At 28.8% G+C, this 18,683-nt stretch overlaps 1 protein-coding gene across 1 annotated transcript in view; it reads right to left on the bottom strand.

Annotated features, from left to right (window-relative positions):
• LOC107455455 (HECT, UBA and WWE domain containing E3 ubiquitin protein ligase 1) overlaps positions 1 to 18,683 on the bottom strand; it is a gene marked incomplete in the record, with an annotated part of 276,027 nt that overhangs the window by 155,883 nt on the left and 101,461 nt on the right. Inside the window, 6 exon segments of the mRNA XM_071187934.1 lie at positions 3,931 to 4,046; positions 4,295 to 4,465; positions 6,738 to 6,903; positions 9,070 to 9,310; positions 11,376 to 11,620; positions 17,228 to 17,395. Coding sequence (XP_071044035.1) covers positions 3,931 to 4,046; positions 4,295 to 4,465; positions 6,738 to 6,903; positions 9,070 to 9,310; positions 11,376 to 11,620; positions 17,228 to 17,395 — 1,107 coding nt within the window.

The raw sequence follows: 18,683 nt of genomic DNA, 5'->3' as shown, positions 1-18,683 counted from the left end.
ATAAACTATAACAGTAATTTTCAAAAAAGAGCACAAAGCACATTTCATTCAATTACTGCATTCACAATTTAAAGAAAATTGTCAAATAGTATGATATTTGAATTTCTTGAAAAATCACATTTACGGCCAGCAGTTCTTTCTTTTTTTCAAATCCTCAGAAATTTTAATTTACCTAATGCACAGCCAATTGGTTGCAGTTGGCCTTCCAGAATATGAGAAATAAGGAAAACATTTTTATTGCTGTTTTCTCAAGTTATTTTGAAAAGAATAATTTTCTAGCATAGAAAATAAATATTGTTAATGATTTAGAACTGATATTCTTTAGTGATCCATCTAAATTCAAGCCGTATAGCAAAATTGCCTATGAGCAATGGCGCGTCGCTGACAGTCAGAGATAAGCCAAGGAGCTGAATCGTGACTGTCCTAGTGTATGTCAAAAAGAGCTTTTAAAGCTTAATAGAAACAGTTTCAGGAAGATCATTGGTCTTCTTACTGGACACTGCGTCCTCAGGAGACACCTATTACATAATGGGAATTGAATCTAATTCTCTTTGTCAAGGTTGTCATCTTGAAGAAGAGACATCATGTCATATACTTTGTGATCGTGAGGTCTATTCTGCTCAAAAAATTTGTGAATTTGGGGCAGCACTTCATTAATACCTGGGAACTGCAGGACGTTCATGTAAGGTGTTGGCATAATTTTATTTCAGCTATAGGGGCTTTCTTGCTAATCATGATTTAAGGTTTGGGTACAATAGACCTCTGGTCGATGTGCCCTGCTCTTTGGAGCTGCCCAACCTCTAAGTCTAAGTCTTAGTGACCCAGAACCATTTCCGTTCCTTAGATTCCAAATAATGGGATCATTTACACTATAATAAATACTACTTATAATTCATTATAATTTAGAAATACAATGAGAAAGTTAGAGTAAAAAAATTAAATTAGCATTTTTTTTTATAAATTTATATATTTAATTAAAAATATGTGTAAAAAGACAAACTAAGATGTGTTTGAGCTGACTGTAAATCTTAATAATTGTTTAAAATTTTCAGGTCAACTTTAGAATAATATCATTTGACACAATATAAGGTGGTATGCATATTAATTTAAGAAAATTAATCGTTTTTGTAACAGTCTGAATTTATTCAGTGATGCCCCCAGATTTTGGAAACTATGGGCCTGCAAGAACCAGTAGTTTAAAATTTCTGGTTTTTTTTTTTTTTTTTTATCGGAGGTCTTAATTAAAAAAAAATAAGTACAGATTATCATTTTAAAGATACACATGAAGAGCAAATAGCTCAGGTTTAAATTTTTTTAATATGTTTTTTTTAAAGAAATTTAAGGATTAAAATCATAAATCTTATTAAATTACAAAAATTTGTATGAAATAAATTAAGTTTGCAATTTAAATAATTGCTTTAAAATTAAAGAAAAAGAGAAAGTCTAAGATTTTTAAGTAAAAAGAAAAATTATCTGTGATATTAAGAAAGTAATTTAGTCTATCCCTCTTTATCTAATAAATATGTGCATTCATGGGAAATCCATCTACTGATATACAAACAAGAAATAAGCTGCATTTAAAGAATCAGGACTTTTAGTCGTATACAACTAACAAACACCGGTACAGAGAAAACGCAACAACATAGTTTAATACTCACAAAATTATTTTATTCTTCTGATGGTTATAAATAAATAAAAAAATTCTGTTTTAAAGATATGTTAATTTTGCACGGGTCAAAACAAATGGGTGGTACTGGTCTAATTTTTTTCTGCTGCAGAAATTTAGTGTCATAACTTTATTTTTATGTTAACCTACAATTTAAGGCATATTTGTTACAGTATAGCGTGCAAGCAGAATCGCTTTATAAACTTAATATACATAAATATATGCAAAAAATACACTAAATATTTTAATCTGAAAAACATACAAAAAGAATAAAAGACTTGAAAAAGCAAAAATAAGAATATCAGCAAGTTACATCCATACAATTCAAAAGTTATTCAAATAAGTTTCTAAAAAGCATAAAATTAGGTTTTTTAAATTAAATACCAAATTCTATTTAATTAAGATGCTATACTTTCAATTTATTACAAATGAATTCAGGTCAATAAATTTTGTTTTATTATCATGAAGATAAATTTATAAGGAAAAAGTGAACAAATCCTGATATCAATCCTTCAGGATAAAATTTTAGATGAATATGTACTATGCTTCTATTTAGTTATAATTAACTACAAATGAAATTATTAAATACCTTATACAGGAATGAGTTTGTGAAAACCGAAATAGCTGAAAGCAGAAATCTAAATATCTTATGCGCAAAACTCAATTTAAAAAATTTTTGAATATTTTACAAAATAAATTCTTATGCACATACTTAAAAATGAAAATGAGCCTTAGGCCTAGCTTTTTTTTTTCTTCTTAGGTTGAAAAAAAATATTCAGAAGTTCCGTCTTCAAAAAAATATTAAAAATATCAAAAGGTTTCTTAAAAAATTTATTTCCATATAAGTTCATTTTATGCGTTTTAATGAAGAAAAAAGTCATAAATTACTTTTAAAAAAAAGAAACATCATAAAATATCAAGATTTTTCCTGAAAAATTTACTAGATTCGCATATTTTTCTTCAATTATGCAAGTATCGCAAAAGAGTTCCTTAAAAATATTTTGTCTTCACAATTCTCTAAATCAAAAAAAAAAAATAATAATAATTTTTTTTAAAATTATAACACTAGTTCAGGCTATTGTCAAACTTTCATGCAAAACTCAGTGAATCATGCCTGCACAAAACAATCATAGAAAAGTTGGATAAAACACTATTATTACTACACCATCAAAGATTTTACAGCCTGGGTATAAATCAAATAATTTTCTTATAAAAAAAAATATTTGATTTAAATGTTGGCTTTTTTAAGTAGAATAGATTTATTAAGCTTTAAAAAATTATTTAGTTTCTTAAAGCAAATTTTACTATTCTGGAAAAATTAAACAAGCAAAATTTTGCCAAAAAGAAAAAAAACTCATCAGTTTATAATTAGAGCTCTACAAATTTGCAAAAAGGAGGATAACATCGATAATTTGCAATTGTTCACAAAATCACCTAACATTTACATAATTATTATTTTTCAGAAAAAAAATCTTGATTTACCAGATAAATTATCTTTAAGGTTTTCTTCCCATGCTACTGAACTTTTTTCGATTCTAAGAATCCTTTGAACAACTCATCTCTGACTATGCTCAATAAAGGACAGAAGGTTTGTCAACTAGCATTAAGCTTCATGAAAACTACTATAGCTACTGATACAGAACAAATGTCCAACTTAAATATTCATAGAGACAAACTTCAAAAATATAGCAGCAATTGAGAACTAACAATAAAATTCGAGCATGCTGCTTTTTAAAAAAGTGTTCTGACCTGGACTTAATCAAAAATTCAGCGGTAGTGTCAGAAAGATTTTTAGAACTTTAAAGAAAAGAAAAGCAAGTGCTCTCTGTGCTGAGTTTAGTAGACTGTGAAGGAGTTGTATCCTGGTACAGTCAAATTTTTAAAAGAAAATTTCAAGGATTAAGTTTTGTTAAATAGGGTTTTTTCTGTTTTAGTTTAAGTCTTGCCATACCTGCACACTTAAAATTTAAAATTATAATAGTTTCATATAACTTCTAGGGCTTTACTTTTAACAATACTCATTTTGATATTTCTATTTAAAACAAGTCACCACAGTTTCTTTTAGAGCAACTTTCACGAATAATAAAATTTCAGATATTTCTATAAAAAATAAATTATAAAAAAGGAAAGCCTTTGTGAAAATTTTACTTAATACATGAATATTGATTATTATGGATTACGTAACCTGCTAATATATATTATTTAATAATGTAGAACACTCAAATTGAATAGTAAGAATGTTCCAAATATACCCAGGATCTTACCAAACCATCATCTTCATCATTAGGAAGAAGATCATTAGCTGCATTCTCTCGAGCTGGTGATTGTTGTTCAGTTGAAGCTGTTAATGTTTCAGCTGCTGACTCTGAAGAGCTTGTGTCTGCAAAGAAATTATGTAAAAATAATTTAGTAATTAATATAAATATAGAAAAATATTACAATCTGCTTGAGATTACATTAGCCTTAAGAACATATGGCTATAATCTGCATTGCATTACAATAATAATAATCCCATTTTTATCACACTTCTAAAAATTTAAACAAAAAGTTCCCAGCCACGGACACTTGACATTAAAAGATATTATAAATTAGTTAAAAGGTTAAACTTTAAAATAAAGAAATTTTTACCATCTTCAGGTACTTCAACTGGCTTAGCAATTAAAGCATTTAAAAGGTCATATATAAGATTGTTTGCTACTTCTGCATCATACATATATTCAGTCTGACTAGATGGCGATTTAGCAGGACAAGACTTTAACATTTGGACAGAACTGTTTCCAAATCTAGAATCATCATCATCTAAAATATGAAAAATACAGTGAAAATCTAAATTTTTAAAAAAATCTGCTTAAAGGCAAATATTTTTTAGAAACTATTATTGAATTTCACTAGTGACAGCGAAGAGTTTTCTGTTCTGCTCAATTATTAGCTATAAAACTAAAATTTTATTTGTTGGAAAATAAAACGTTTAGAGCCACAAGATCAAGCTCCTTTTTTATATACTGCCACAAACAAACTAAATTACACACTCAAGAAATTAAGCAGAGTTAAACTACAATTGACAAAAAAAAGAAGAAAAATAGAAAGAAAGGAAAATACAGGGTGGCCACTCAAATCAGATTTCAAATTTCCCTGATTTTTCCAGGTTTTCCAGATAAAACTTTTAAAATTTACAGGTTTTTGCTTCTTTTTTCTTATAAAGTATAGGATGTGTACAAGAAAAGTGTCTATATTATAAAATATTTTATTCAAAATGTTATTTTTTTTAACATATCATCTTGAAAAAAATAATTTATTTTGACAATTTTCAAGATTTTTTATTTATTTTTTAATGTTTTGGCACAAAATTTTGAATCAAAAATCATATATTGACCAACAAAGGAGCCTTTTTTGTTTAAAATTAAAATATGTTATAAAAGGTTAAAATGAAATAGAAAAAATTCGCATTAATGCAAGAATTGTAACAATTTGTCGACAAACATTGCTGTTAGTGATGGGGGAAAATGCGTGATTTGTTGGTTTGCTGAGAAAAAATAATTTACAGATTTCTTTGAGTTCAAAAGCTTTCAGAAAAAGAGTGAAATATAAAATCCATCGTTATTAAATTATAACCAACTAATTTTTAGAGAATTTAATAAAGTTAAAAATACAAAAACATATTGACTCATTTTGTCAAAATAGAAAAAAATTACCACTCTCAATTGCGAACTATCTTGAAACATTGTGAACAAACCCACGGACAGAATTTAAAAACCGAAGGAAATATCCTAACCCCGTCTTCCACAACCACCATAATCTTTGCCTTTCAAAAATTGCACAGTCCCATAGTCTGCATAGAGATCAAAGGCTTCTACNAGTTTTTTCTAGTATAAAAAAATTCCCTGATAATTCCAGGTTTTCAAGGTTTTCCAGGTGGGTGGCCACCCTGAAATACTGTATTCTGTCTATCGAAAGAACTCACCTTGTCATTCACCTGGAGCAGTGGTGGTGACTATGGTTACCAGGTTTAAGTATTTCAAATCGGGGCGTTTGTCTAATATTTAACCCACTGGCGGTTAAGGAAATGGGCAAAATTGGGAGAATGTTTCTCCCCTATACACTATTCCCCTATCCATTAACATGGAAAAACCGGTTTTGCTACGCAGAGAAGACTGCAGTTTAAAATGCAACTTTTTACGTGCAGAACCGTCAGTGGGTTAAGACAGGTTTTGGTTAGGATCGGAGAGAAATTTCTATCATTGAAATGTGATATTTCTTGTTTAAATAGCAACAGACAATCCCAGACTTTGTGGTGAGGGGAGTTCTTTCAATCGACAACTTGTACTGGAGAAATTATGCTAGGGTCATACAATCCATGTTTACAAGAATAAGCAGAATAAAAAAGTAAGGACTAAAATATAAAAAAGAAACTTAATATAAATCAGAAAATTCAAATATAAGAATTTGGATAATCAAACTCTAAATCAAAGATAATACTTGATTTTTACAAAAGCAGTGTTTAATAGTGGTTCAAATTATTGATTTTATTTTCTATTTGCATATATCTGACTTATATTTAAAGAGGGGGGAATAAAGCATTTAAAGTAGATAATTTTCAATAGTAGAGATAAATTTATGGAGATGTTCCCTAAGACTTATTTCTTACACTGGGAAAAGTTGTTTTAAATATTAAATTACCATGTTTGAAAAATTAAAAATACTATTAGACAGAGTCAAGTATCAAAAAATTAAGAGCATTCAATTACTGTTAAGCAATGTTTATAATTCTGGTGGTTTAATGTACTCACATTTATAAATATAGCAAGAGAATATGTACATTCTTTTCTTTAAACTGAGCATGTTACCTTCATAAGTTAATAGTTAATATTTAGAATTGCAGGGGAAAAAATGATTGACATGAAAAAAAATTTAACAAAAAAGTAAACTAATAAGGAAAGAAACAAAACATTTATTTCTTTTGTGTAATTTTTTACGACTAATTTGAACAAATACTGCTAAAATATTCAAAAGACACTAACGTTAACATAATTCAATAATTATTTCATTAAATATAACATTTTTAAAAAATTACCTCGTTTTGAAAGGGGCAAAGTTGCTAATCTTAGAGTACTAGATGCAACAGAAGTAAAAATATCAGGATCTCTACAAGCAGCTGGCCCCAAAACTCTAAACACATAGTGCATTTCTTTAGATACTAGTAAAGATGATGGCCCACTTACTGTAGCAGATCTTATAACCTATTAATAGGATTAAAAATAAAGCATCTTATCTAAGACAGAATTTTGCAAAATAAATATAGTATGCATATTAAAATTGAAAATTGATTTCATCTTAAATTTTGAAAAATAAAAATGAATAATCCGAGCTGGAAAAGCCAGGATTATTAGCAAAATGTTGAGAACTAATTTCCCAGATAGTGGATACCATCTTTATTTTGAGGGTCAGAAATTCAAATCCGTAGAGAAAAAAAATTATGTTCATTCAAAGAAAGTTTTTGTATCCGATTCTGTAACTTAAAATATCATCTGCACAAATTAATTAGAATATTTAAAACCACCCTCTTGAATCATTAAGATTGAGAATGAAAATCAAATGATTAGATCAAAAATTATTCATGGTGGTCGAAAGTCAAAGGTATCTAGTAGCTGCTTCGTGAATATAAATGCATTTTGTTTTTTAAAAAACTTTATGATAAATAAAAGACCCAGGTGACAAATTTTATTTGTCAATATTATTTAATAACTAACATTCAAATTTAAAATGAAAGTAAGCAATTTAATTCTATATGGTAACCAGAATACATTATTTGAATGAATAACATTGAGGAAACTACATTGAAAACTACATAATGCAAACATAAAAGGTTAGAAACTTAGTTGAGTATTCTCCTAAAAACTGAACATTTTAAAAATATTACTGTTTAATAATGATTAACATTGACTAAAATAAACAATATTAAAAAATTACTGTTCTCTTGCCTTTTAAGTATTCCAATATATTAAGAAAAAAATACAGCGACTTCTCTTGCAAATCTACGCGATTTCACAAATTACAATGCCTTACTATTATGAAACTCAAATTTGGAATTATGGTTGAGAGTGTGCATTTGCATTGTGATTTTTTGATGTGCCAGTTTGTGCCGATTTCATCGTAAATCCACAGTTTTCTCATCTTTTTTTTAAACAGCTATCAATCTTTGTCTATTTATACATAGCTTTTCTCAAATTCTGATGTTTTTAAACAATGTTATATAGACATGTGAATTTTAAATTTGAGCATCTCGCTATCATACATGAATTGTGACAATGCAGTAAAAAATTGACATTGCTTTACAATATTTTTTCAGCAGTAGTTTATTAAATAAACCTTTCAAAAAAAGCAGAAAAATGTAATTTTTCTGTGGAAAATTGAATTTTTGTTAAAAAAAAAAAAATAAACAAAAAAATAAAATAAAATAAAGATGATTTTTGGTGAAAAAATAAAGAGGCAGAAAAATCTGATCACGGAAAATTAGAAAGCAAATATTTGAAAAATTCAACAGTTATTAAATTCTCAGATAATTCAAAAGCAACAGACCTCTGGTTGATGCGCCCTGCTCTTCGGAGCTGCATAACCTCTAAGTCTAATTCAAAAGTATTTTAATTCTAACTTCAACTCGAATAGTTAGTCTTAATATATTGCATACAAATAACAGTTTTAATTATAAATATTATCTATAGCCATACTGTTCATGATGCACAACAGAATATTCAGTTCTATCACCTCCAAGCACTATGCATCAATTTGAATACCCCTCTTTAAATTTCTGATTGTTTTCTCTCCATGCTTTTCTACTTTGGCAACTTAATGCGGATGTTTCAAATAACAATTCATAGCAATTTACATATAACCAATAAAATGCTCAGATGTAAATAAGCATGAACACTCAAGACTTATGAAAATTGGAGTTAAAAGTTCTGAAACAAATAAAAATCTCATTTACCTCATTTCATTTTCCACAAAAAAGAAATATGAATCAAATACCTAGAAGGAGAAATGTGAAACAAATAATCCTACTGGCATCATTAAGCAAGCACCATTAGTTAGTCATGGCGTTAATTCCGCTACACAATCACAACAGGAGGAAAGAAACTTCTTCCTTACTTCCATTAAAAGTTGCTTGCACAAAAACATGATGGATGAGGGTATAGAAAAGTCAGTATTTACGACAATTTTGGTTCAATCTGTAGTTTATACTTAAAATCCAGAACTCATTATTTTACAAGTTTTCCTAGCAACTAAGAAAATTTCAAAATAGTTGGAAGGCATAAAACATATGCATTAAAGGAGCATGAATATTTCCTATTATATATATTTAAAATTATTGCATACGAAATTAAAATATTATAAGAGTTAATGTATACCTTTTCCATTGTGTATGTCAAAGTGTGAGAGTCTTCTAATATGTGACGAAAGAGCAAAGCAGTTATTGAAGTAAATCCAACAAACGCATAAGGTTGAGTTAGAGATAATAAAGTTTTGGGTCCATCCATTGTGGCAAACATAATAGCATTACAGTGCTTTCTGGTTAATCTTAAACAGAGTCTCATTATAGCATGAAGAGTGTCTGGTTCCAAGGGTACTTTCATCAGCATTACACAAAATCTAAAAGCAAACATTTTAAAATCAGAATATAAAAGCATGATTGATTAATTAAATTACAAATAAATCAGAAGTAAATAACTACACTCAACACCATGAAAAAAATCATACTTTTCTTACTCTTTGATACTTTCATCACATACTTATAATGAAATAGTCGCATGAAAAGTGATAACTATAGGCGTAAATAACGCCCCATATCAAGCACATTGGAATTCGATAAACCTTTGGGAAATTTCTCAAAAAACAATAAATAGCAACCGATAGACGAATGAAAAGCAAGGATTTACGACTGATTTTATGTGAATCTAGCACGTCAAAACTAATATTTTACATTTGAAATATCGCATTTCACAATATTGCATTAAATATATTGGACTTAGAAAAACCATAACACAATGACCAAAAAACTATCAAAATTAAACTTTGTTGTAAAATGGATCATAATCCCCGTAGTTTATAGTGATAGGTGAAATTTGGCAGGAATCTATGGAGAATCTGCCAGGGGTAACTGTGACACAAAGTGAAAAACCCTGAAACTTGTATACAAAAAAATTAACCATATAATTATAATTAATTTTATAATATAAATTCATATCAAGATATTAATTTATATATCATGTATGTTTCGTATATGACATAATTTACTGAAAGATATATGGGATGTTTATAAAGTCCCACATCCATTTGGATGTTTAATAACTCATAAATAGGGCCCTATAAATTATGCGAAGATGCGGAAGATGCGGAAACCCGCATAATTCACAATTATCCGCATAATTTACAATTTTCCGCGTAATCGCAGCATANCGTGTGCCCCCTTCGTCGCATGGAGAATATCAAGTCGATAGTCAATTTCACGCCAGGTAGCGGCAAACATGTCGGCATTCACAGAGGCTATTGCGGTTGTAATTCTGGCTCTTAGGTCATCAGTGTTCGACACGATCGTCCTGTGAACATTGTCCTTTATAAATCCCCAAACGAAAATCGATGTTTGATATTACAAAGGTGTGAATACAAAATCACAATATTCAACTTTGAAAATGTATAAATAAGAAAAAATTCGTTAATACCAATAGCAAAATTGATTTAATTGTAGAATTGTAAAATTGTTAATCGAAAGAATTGTGTGCATGTAAGCATCTCATTAACAGAAAGTAGTGAAAATTTCTAAATTTGAATTTGAGATGGCGGAATTCAGTGAAAATTTTGTCGGAATAAGACGTTTTTGATTAGCGAAAGTCCGAGAAACAATGATCTTGAAAAACTCGAAATTCCGCAATATTCCCAGAAAAATCATATGCCTTGCTCTTACATTTTAGACCTGTAAGTACAATACGAAAAACCTGGAATACAATCATCCTTGATCCGCAGTAGTTGGAGACTCTGCATACATTAGATTGCTTCTAATGCAATTAAACAGCTTTAATAAAAGTAGCTGTAACAGATTTAATTTAAAAATTAATAAAACAATCACGTTACAACTAATAAAGAATCATATTTAAAAAAAGTAACTTTGGAAAAAAATGTGAAAACAGAAAAGTTACTAGCTCTAAACTTTAAACAAAATACACTTTTTTTAGTACTTTTTTAATACATGCTTTTAGTAACAGAAAAACTGGATAATTCTGTCTTATCCACTTTAAGCTCATTGTAAACTGTTGCAAGGTAAAATTATTTTCTTTTAATGTTAGAAATAGTCAGCTTCTAACCTCTCACTTGAAAGGAAACTAAAAAGCAAGACTGTATTTTACTGTATCATTGATTAAATAACTAGGTCTCACCGAAGTTCAGAATTCAAAGTTAATAATTATTTTGCCTTCCTATTAAACATATATTGTAATAATAAATTACCAATTATCCATCACAAATAATACTTAACTTCACTATACCTCATAAAATAAATTACAAGCATTTCCTAAATAAATTAAATATTTGATAAGCTTGACAAATAAATTTTAGAAATTAAAATTTTTAAGCAATATTTGAATCAAAATCTCAAGATACAACATCCAGAAGCAAGAACTTGAAGACAACAAGATTTTTAAAAATATGTAGATATATATACCTCACAAGATTTCTGCATTGATTAGATTTCAACCTTTTAATAACTTTCATGTGAACAGGTACTGGATGCAAATATGACATGTCAAGACTTTGTACACTGCCGCTATCTGAAACCAAATCAGAATCTTCTTCTGCTTCATCTTTTTTATCTTTAGCATCAGCTTTAGGTTTATCTGTTTTTAACTGTTCTTCTTTAAAATCAGTTGTTAACATTATTGGACGCCAGTTACCAGTTTCTTCATTAATCTGGAAACAATTAACACAATATTTAGCAGTGATAAAAAATTACAGTACAAATGTAATTATTTATATTAAAAAGTAAAGTTTTCACTATTTCTTTCTATTTATTAAAAATCTTCAATTTAATCATCAACTTAGATACTTTATCTGTTTTATTTCCCAATAAATCTTTAATTTTAGTTTGTGACAAAGACAATCACTTTATAACTTCACTGTAATAAAGATCATGTTTTCTCAATCCCTTAACACTTTTATGATCAACACATTCTTACAGCACAGCGGAAATAACTATTATTTTTATATTAGTCATTTATTAAATCATAGCTGAAATATTCAAAACATCAGTATGGAAACATAAGCCCAAAAGAACAAAGTTTGACCTACCATAAAAGCTTAAATGCCAATATTTTAACAAAAACATTATATTAATGTTTTCTTGCTCTGCAAATGTCACTCTTGACAATAATACAGTAAATAATTGATTAGGCATGCGCGGCAATTGATTTGGTTTATAATGACCCTATTTTCAGGAAAAGTACTGCACATGGTAATAAATCTTTCACTACTCATTAAAGAGAATAATTTGTGCGATAAATTTCTGTAAAAATAGAGTTAAAAGAAAGAGACTGGATTATAGCTTTAAAAAAACTTGCATACAAGAAATTTAGAAAGCTTTTTGAGTCATAATTCTTTATTACCATTTTTATCAATTATATAACACACTTTGTTTGATGATGATGCAGAACAGTTTTTTTTTAAAACTTTGGGTACATTTAATATTTTCTCTACCTAACAATCAAAAGTCTATCATTAAAATAAATCTTTTTTTTTCGTTTTTTACTAATTTTTAAAAAAAATTGCAACTCGAGCTTTCTTGTTAGTCGAATTTCAGATAATTTGTTTTTTACTACACAAATCTGTAATTTATGGAAAATCAAAGACAAGTCTATCCATGTATAAACTGAGAGTTTGCTTTAAAAATTTACCCAAAATTCAATGATGAGCACTAACTATAACCCATGTAACTTACAACCCATTATGAGCAAATACAAAAAAATAAGAGACTATCTTTGTAGATAACTTTCAACTTCCTTTTTGGACTACCCAGCCATATAAGTTTATCTTTGCTCAGAAATAGAAACGCATTTAAAACCCTGCTCATTCTTTCTTTACAACTTTTGCTTTCTCCCTCTCAAGCCTTCAACTTACCAGTATCGATATACATAATCATCCACTCAACTTTGCAAAAAGGCTGAGTAAAACAGACTAACAGCAAGAGCTAAAGAAATTCTGAAGCTAACACGTTTAACTTTGCTAACTAGCTGTTTTATGACAAAAAATAAGAAGTGAAAGAAAATCTCACTAAAAATATTTTTTTTATATTATCGTTTTTATGTGTTTAATTTAGAATTTTTTTTAGGAGTTTTATTTTAATCTATTCTATGTATTTATATATTTTGTCTGTTCTTCAATTTTGCAATTAATTGCAAATGCTCGACAAACAGAAACATAATTTAGTAGATGATATTGCTTAAGTTTTACAAATTTAACGGATCCAGTCATAATCCCAACCCTCCTGTAACTTTTGAAAATTTCTAAAAATTCTTGGTCTAAGTTTTGAAAAGTATGATAAACCAAATAGCCATGGTTGCAGATTCAAACTGTGTTTCTATAATCATTTTTTAGTTGTTCACTTTTCCAAATACTTTTTCCTTGCTAAAGTTGTTTGGTTATAAGTTACAACAATTATAAATAACATTTCTGATAATTACCTACAGCTTCAAAATGCTGAATTGCATAAAATGTCCCTTACAATTTTAGATTAATTTTTTCCATATAAAATAGATATTCTTGATTTTTGCATAATGTCCAGAAAAAGCTTATAGGTCCAAGAGGATCTTGCTATATTTGAAATCATATATTGAAAATTATGCTATATATATTACGAATTTTATTGAGTAGCTCACATACATACTTTTTATTTGCATACATTATATAAATATTTAAAATTTAATGATCATTATGATGAATTATGAATTTAATTTATTGTACACATTATATTAATTGTTCAGAAATTTTGTCTTAACCAATAAGCTAACTGTCCCAAATGTGTGGTAGCTCAAGGTGTGCCTTAACTAAAATTAAATAAAATGCTCTTACATCTAGAAAATTAGAAGATATTCTGAATTTACAATGTTCTTAGCTAATAAAAATCGTAAAATTAAAATAATCTGTGGAGAGATTTTTAAAAAAAATCCACTTTGAACATTTTTGCTCACAAAGTACGATATATCAAAAATGCTAGAATCATTTCATACTTATAATTAGAAAAAATTTATATATATTTGTAATAAATATTCATAATAACCGTTTATAATAAATTTATAATTATTAGAAGCTCATTAATTGTTAATTATAGTCGATAAGCCATTGTTTAAAAAACAAAAATAATAAAAACTTAAAATCGACTTTAGCGACACAAGTACTGGGAAATTAAATCTAACAAAACAAGTTTAACCTTGTGTCGCAGAGCGAATTATCAATCAATTGTTTGGTATCTAAAAAACTGTTAAAACGTGTATAATTGTTCAGTGAAAGATTTCTAAAGCTTTGACTCACGATCAAAATCGGGGTAAAGTATGTTTCCTGTGTTTTCGAAAACAAAAACAAATGTATATTTTAGAGAATTAGTTCAAAATTGACATGAAAAATAACGTTGACAACTATGATGATGAGCGTAGATTGCCGGCCGCTGTGTTGTATGTGTAGAAGAAAAGTATTTAAAGCGAAGACTGAGAAAAAAATTAAAATCTCCAGATTTGTCTATTTTTAAGCCTGCGCAGGCTACGCGATCAAGATGTGATTGCAAAATTTGTGAAATTGCACGTGAAATACCCGCTAAAATTTGTGGCAAAGTTGCAAAAAACGTTTCAGGTCAGTTTTCGATGCAAAAAATATTTCCTTTGTTAGCTTGTTCTTAAATTACACATTTTATTGTTTTTATTTATTATTTTACACCAGTCTAAACAACTGTCTGTGATAATATGGTGCGACGTGTGCTTCAGTGAGATTGGAAAAGGCAAACCACATAAATGTGGTTTGAAATCTGGAGTAATAAATCTTTCAAATTTTGTATCAGGTGCACCTTTAAAAGCGGAGGATCAAATTATGTCACGTGTGATTAAAGGAAAACTAAAAGATTCCAAGGGTGATCAGGAGCCTTCAGTTTTGCGGTGGTCGCAAATCCACGGGAAACCACTTCAAATCGCAGTAGGCAATAATGAAAAAAAAAATTCCACAACAAACTCTACATTATCTGTGGATGATATGTTGAAAATCAAAAGCGATTTGAATTTCAGTGATCGTGCAACTTTAAAAATGGCAGCTTCCATTCGTGTGTGTACACAAAGTAGAAAAGCAATTGAACCAGGATTAAAAACAAAACTTAATATCACAGCACATTCTGTCGACAATTATTTTGATTTTTAGGAATTTTCTTTTGTTTGTATAAAAGGCTATGAAGTCTTGGATGCTCCTGCGCTTGGAGTTTACTGCAAAGATGTTCCTGCTTTTGTTCAGCATGTGAAAAATAAACGAGATGTACAGGATGTTCACTTAAAAATTGGTATTGATGAAGGAGGTGGATTTTTAAAAATATGTCTTTCTGCACAATCAAATGAATTGGACTTCCAGTGCAGCGGTAAGCGAGCTAAGTATGATGAGGGGTTAGCTGCAAGGAAATTTAAGGATTCTGGAGTTAAACGACTATTTATTCTAGCAGCCGTTCCGAGTACACAAGAAAATTATAAGAATGTAGATCAACTCATTTCAGCTTTGAATATAAGTCCTTGCCACAGCACAATTGCGACCGATTTTAAGTTAGTGACATCCGAGATTCTCTCAGAATATCATATCAGTATGTCAACTCAAAAAGAGAAACGAAGTTTCTGAAGAAATGAGTTTACTTAAAAACATTAGTAATGAAAAATTTCACGAACAGAGTAACGAAAAGAAAAGAAAGAATACCCAAATGATCTGCTTCAACAGAAGCTTAAATACAGATAACGGGTGACGTCATGATCCACGCAAGAACGACCAACAGCAAATGAAAATAAACTGGCCGATCCTCGCAGAGCATGACGTCACCGGCGAAGGTTGAATGCATGAGATCGACGAGCGAAAATCGAACCTCATACCTATTAGCCTCTATTTGTCTAACAGTTAACAATAAGCGCATACCTATGCACTTATTGTTATGTCAAGAAAGATTAGCTAAGCAGCTGTGGCGAATTGAGATCCCTCAAAAATTTTTCATCTTATTATACAAGTTGGCTGACTGAAGGAAAAGGTTCAAAAAACAAAGCGAAAGATTATTTCAATTGCATTCATCCACCGCTAATTACAACTGCAGGAGGCAAAACATTCCTAGACATTATTCCACCGCCACAATTACACCCTATGCCTAGTGTTGTTCTTAACACTGTTTTCACGCGTATGTTGAAAAAGTGTGAAAATGAATCACTGACATGGGCAAAAGCTTGTCACGTTCAGCCAGAAATCAGACGAGGATGTTCTGGGTTTAAAGGAAATGCATGCAAAACACTTTTGGATAAAGTAGACCTTTTGCGCCAGTTTAAAAATCTAGCAATACTGAAGTATGTTAAAGTATTTGAAGACTTCAAAAACGTGGTTTCTGCATGCTTTGGAAATAATCTTGACCAAAATTACAAAGCATGTATATAAGCTTTCAAAAAGAGCTACATGGTTTTAGGTGTCAGTGATACACCAAAGGTTCATGCAGTTTTTTTTCACATTGAACAGTTCTGTGACAAAAACGGTGACGGGTTAGCATTTTTTTGGGAGCAGGCAATGGAATCCATATTTTGATTTCTTAAAGTCTTCCTGGGAAATGAAAGGTTGCTGCAAATCTTAAGGTTGCTGCAAATCACCCGGATTATCCTGAACACCTTTTGAGCGCTGTTTGTAGATATAATGCTTTACATGTTTAAATTGATGTAAATATAACTAAATTATGTTACATTTTCAGATTTTATCAGCAATAAAATGTTGAAATAATAAAAGTTGAATAGAATTGCAACTGAAAAATTATTATTATATCATTTTTTCCTTTCTATTGATATAAAACAACGCGTTTTCCAAAATATCATACTTCGTGCGCAAAAATGTTCAAAAAGGATTTTTTTAAAAATCTCTCCACAGATTATTTTGATTTTTATTATCTGTTAACATTGTAAATTCAGAATCTCTTCTAATTTCCTAGGTGTAAGAGCATTTTATTTAACTTTTGTTAAGGCACATCGTGAGCTACTACATCTAGTCACCACCTTTAGAAAAAAGAATTAAAATGAAAAAAAGATTTTACAACAAAGTTTTCTTCATGAGAAGAATAAGACATTTTTATGGGATATTACATAATAAAAATATATTTTTGCCCAAGAAACAGTTCACGAATACCTACAGAAAACGACACAAGTGAACCATAACATATCTAAGATGCCTCTCTACCCTCAGAAAAGATACAAAAAGGGAAAATTTTAAATATATATATACATGAACAACATCCTACTCCAATAAGCAAAGTTTAAGAAATACCTGAACCATTGTAGTGAGTTGAACAGTATAATTCCTTCGCCCAGCTGTAAACCTTAAATGTGTTTCTCCATTTCTATAAGCATCATCAATTAATTTATTGTTAGAAAGAGTATAGATATTCCATCTACCACTACGCTCATCAAACCACTTCCATTGACGTTTTCCAGCCTAAATTTTACAACAAAAAAAATACATCATTGTTTTTAAAATAACAAATTCTAAGAGTGACTTTGAAAAAAAATTAATGCATATTGGTTGAAAAATTAAAAATAAAAAAGAGGAACCTAATTCATACCAATAAAATTTAATCTTTATTCTCAAGAATTGCTAATTTTTCAAGCAAAAAAATGAAAAGAATTTTTTTTTGTTCCAACCAAAAAGTTAACAAGCTAGCATTTTCTTTATATATATATGTTCAAAATGAAGAGATAAAACAAACGAAAATTACAGTCATATGGAAAAAAAGGGGAGAGGGGAAGAAAAAAAATAAAACATAACTGGTAAAAAAAAAAGGATAAAATGTTTTTAAAAAATCCGGAAAATAAAAGATATAATCTTTTCATCAGCTCACACGATTATATCCGCAAAAAAGAGTGCTTTCTGATATTGTATCAATATAGCCAAAGCAAAATATATTAACACAATAGTGTGAAGTGCACTCAAAAAAAATTTTTACAAAAATTACAACAAATAAAATAGAACACAATAAGTAAAAATAACACGCAAAAACAGAAAATAAAATAAAAGAAAAAACATTAAAACATAAATGAAACATAAGTTTCATCTATAAAGCGAGTAGCAAATTCAAATGTACTTACATGAACGGGAAATTTTTCACGAATGCCAGATTGCATAACAAAATTGCCAGATTGCAAAATATGCAAACAAAAGCGCAAATTGAGCGCAACTAGAGGAGTTTTGTTTTAAAGTGCCGTCTTTACTGCATTGCTGAAGTGCATTTGATTTGTTAGTTACCAAGGATAGGCGCGAAATGGATGTGCGCAAGGTAAAATTATACTGGATAACTTAAAGAAGTTGACCATATATATATACATATATATACACATATATATACACATATATATATACATATATATACATATATATATACATATACATATATAAACATATACATATATATACATATACACACATATACATATATATATACACACATATACATATATATATACACACATATACATATATATATACACACATATACATATATATATACACATCACAGCCCAATTTTATTTCATCGATAAATGAACGGTTACAAAGATTATTATTTTATTACTTCAAATTTGAATGTTATATGCATTTTTAACAACAAATATTGTTGTTATTAAATGATTATTATTAAATGATAGAATTCACTAAAAGTATATAAATATGTAATAAATAAAATAATTTTGTGATAAAAATGATAAATGAGGTTTATCTATTGTCAATA

Source organism: Parasteatoda tepidariorum, chromosome X1, assembly GCF_043381705.1.
Source record: "Parasteatoda tepidariorum isolate YZ-2023 chromosome X1, CAS_Ptep_4.0, whole genome shotgun sequence".
NCBI lineage: Eukaryota > Metazoa > Arthropoda > Arachnida > Araneae > Theridiidae > Parasteatoda > Parasteatoda tepidariorum.
The sequence above is the reverse complement of the archived record's forward strand: the minus strand, read 5'-3'. Positions and strand labels throughout refer to the sequence as shown.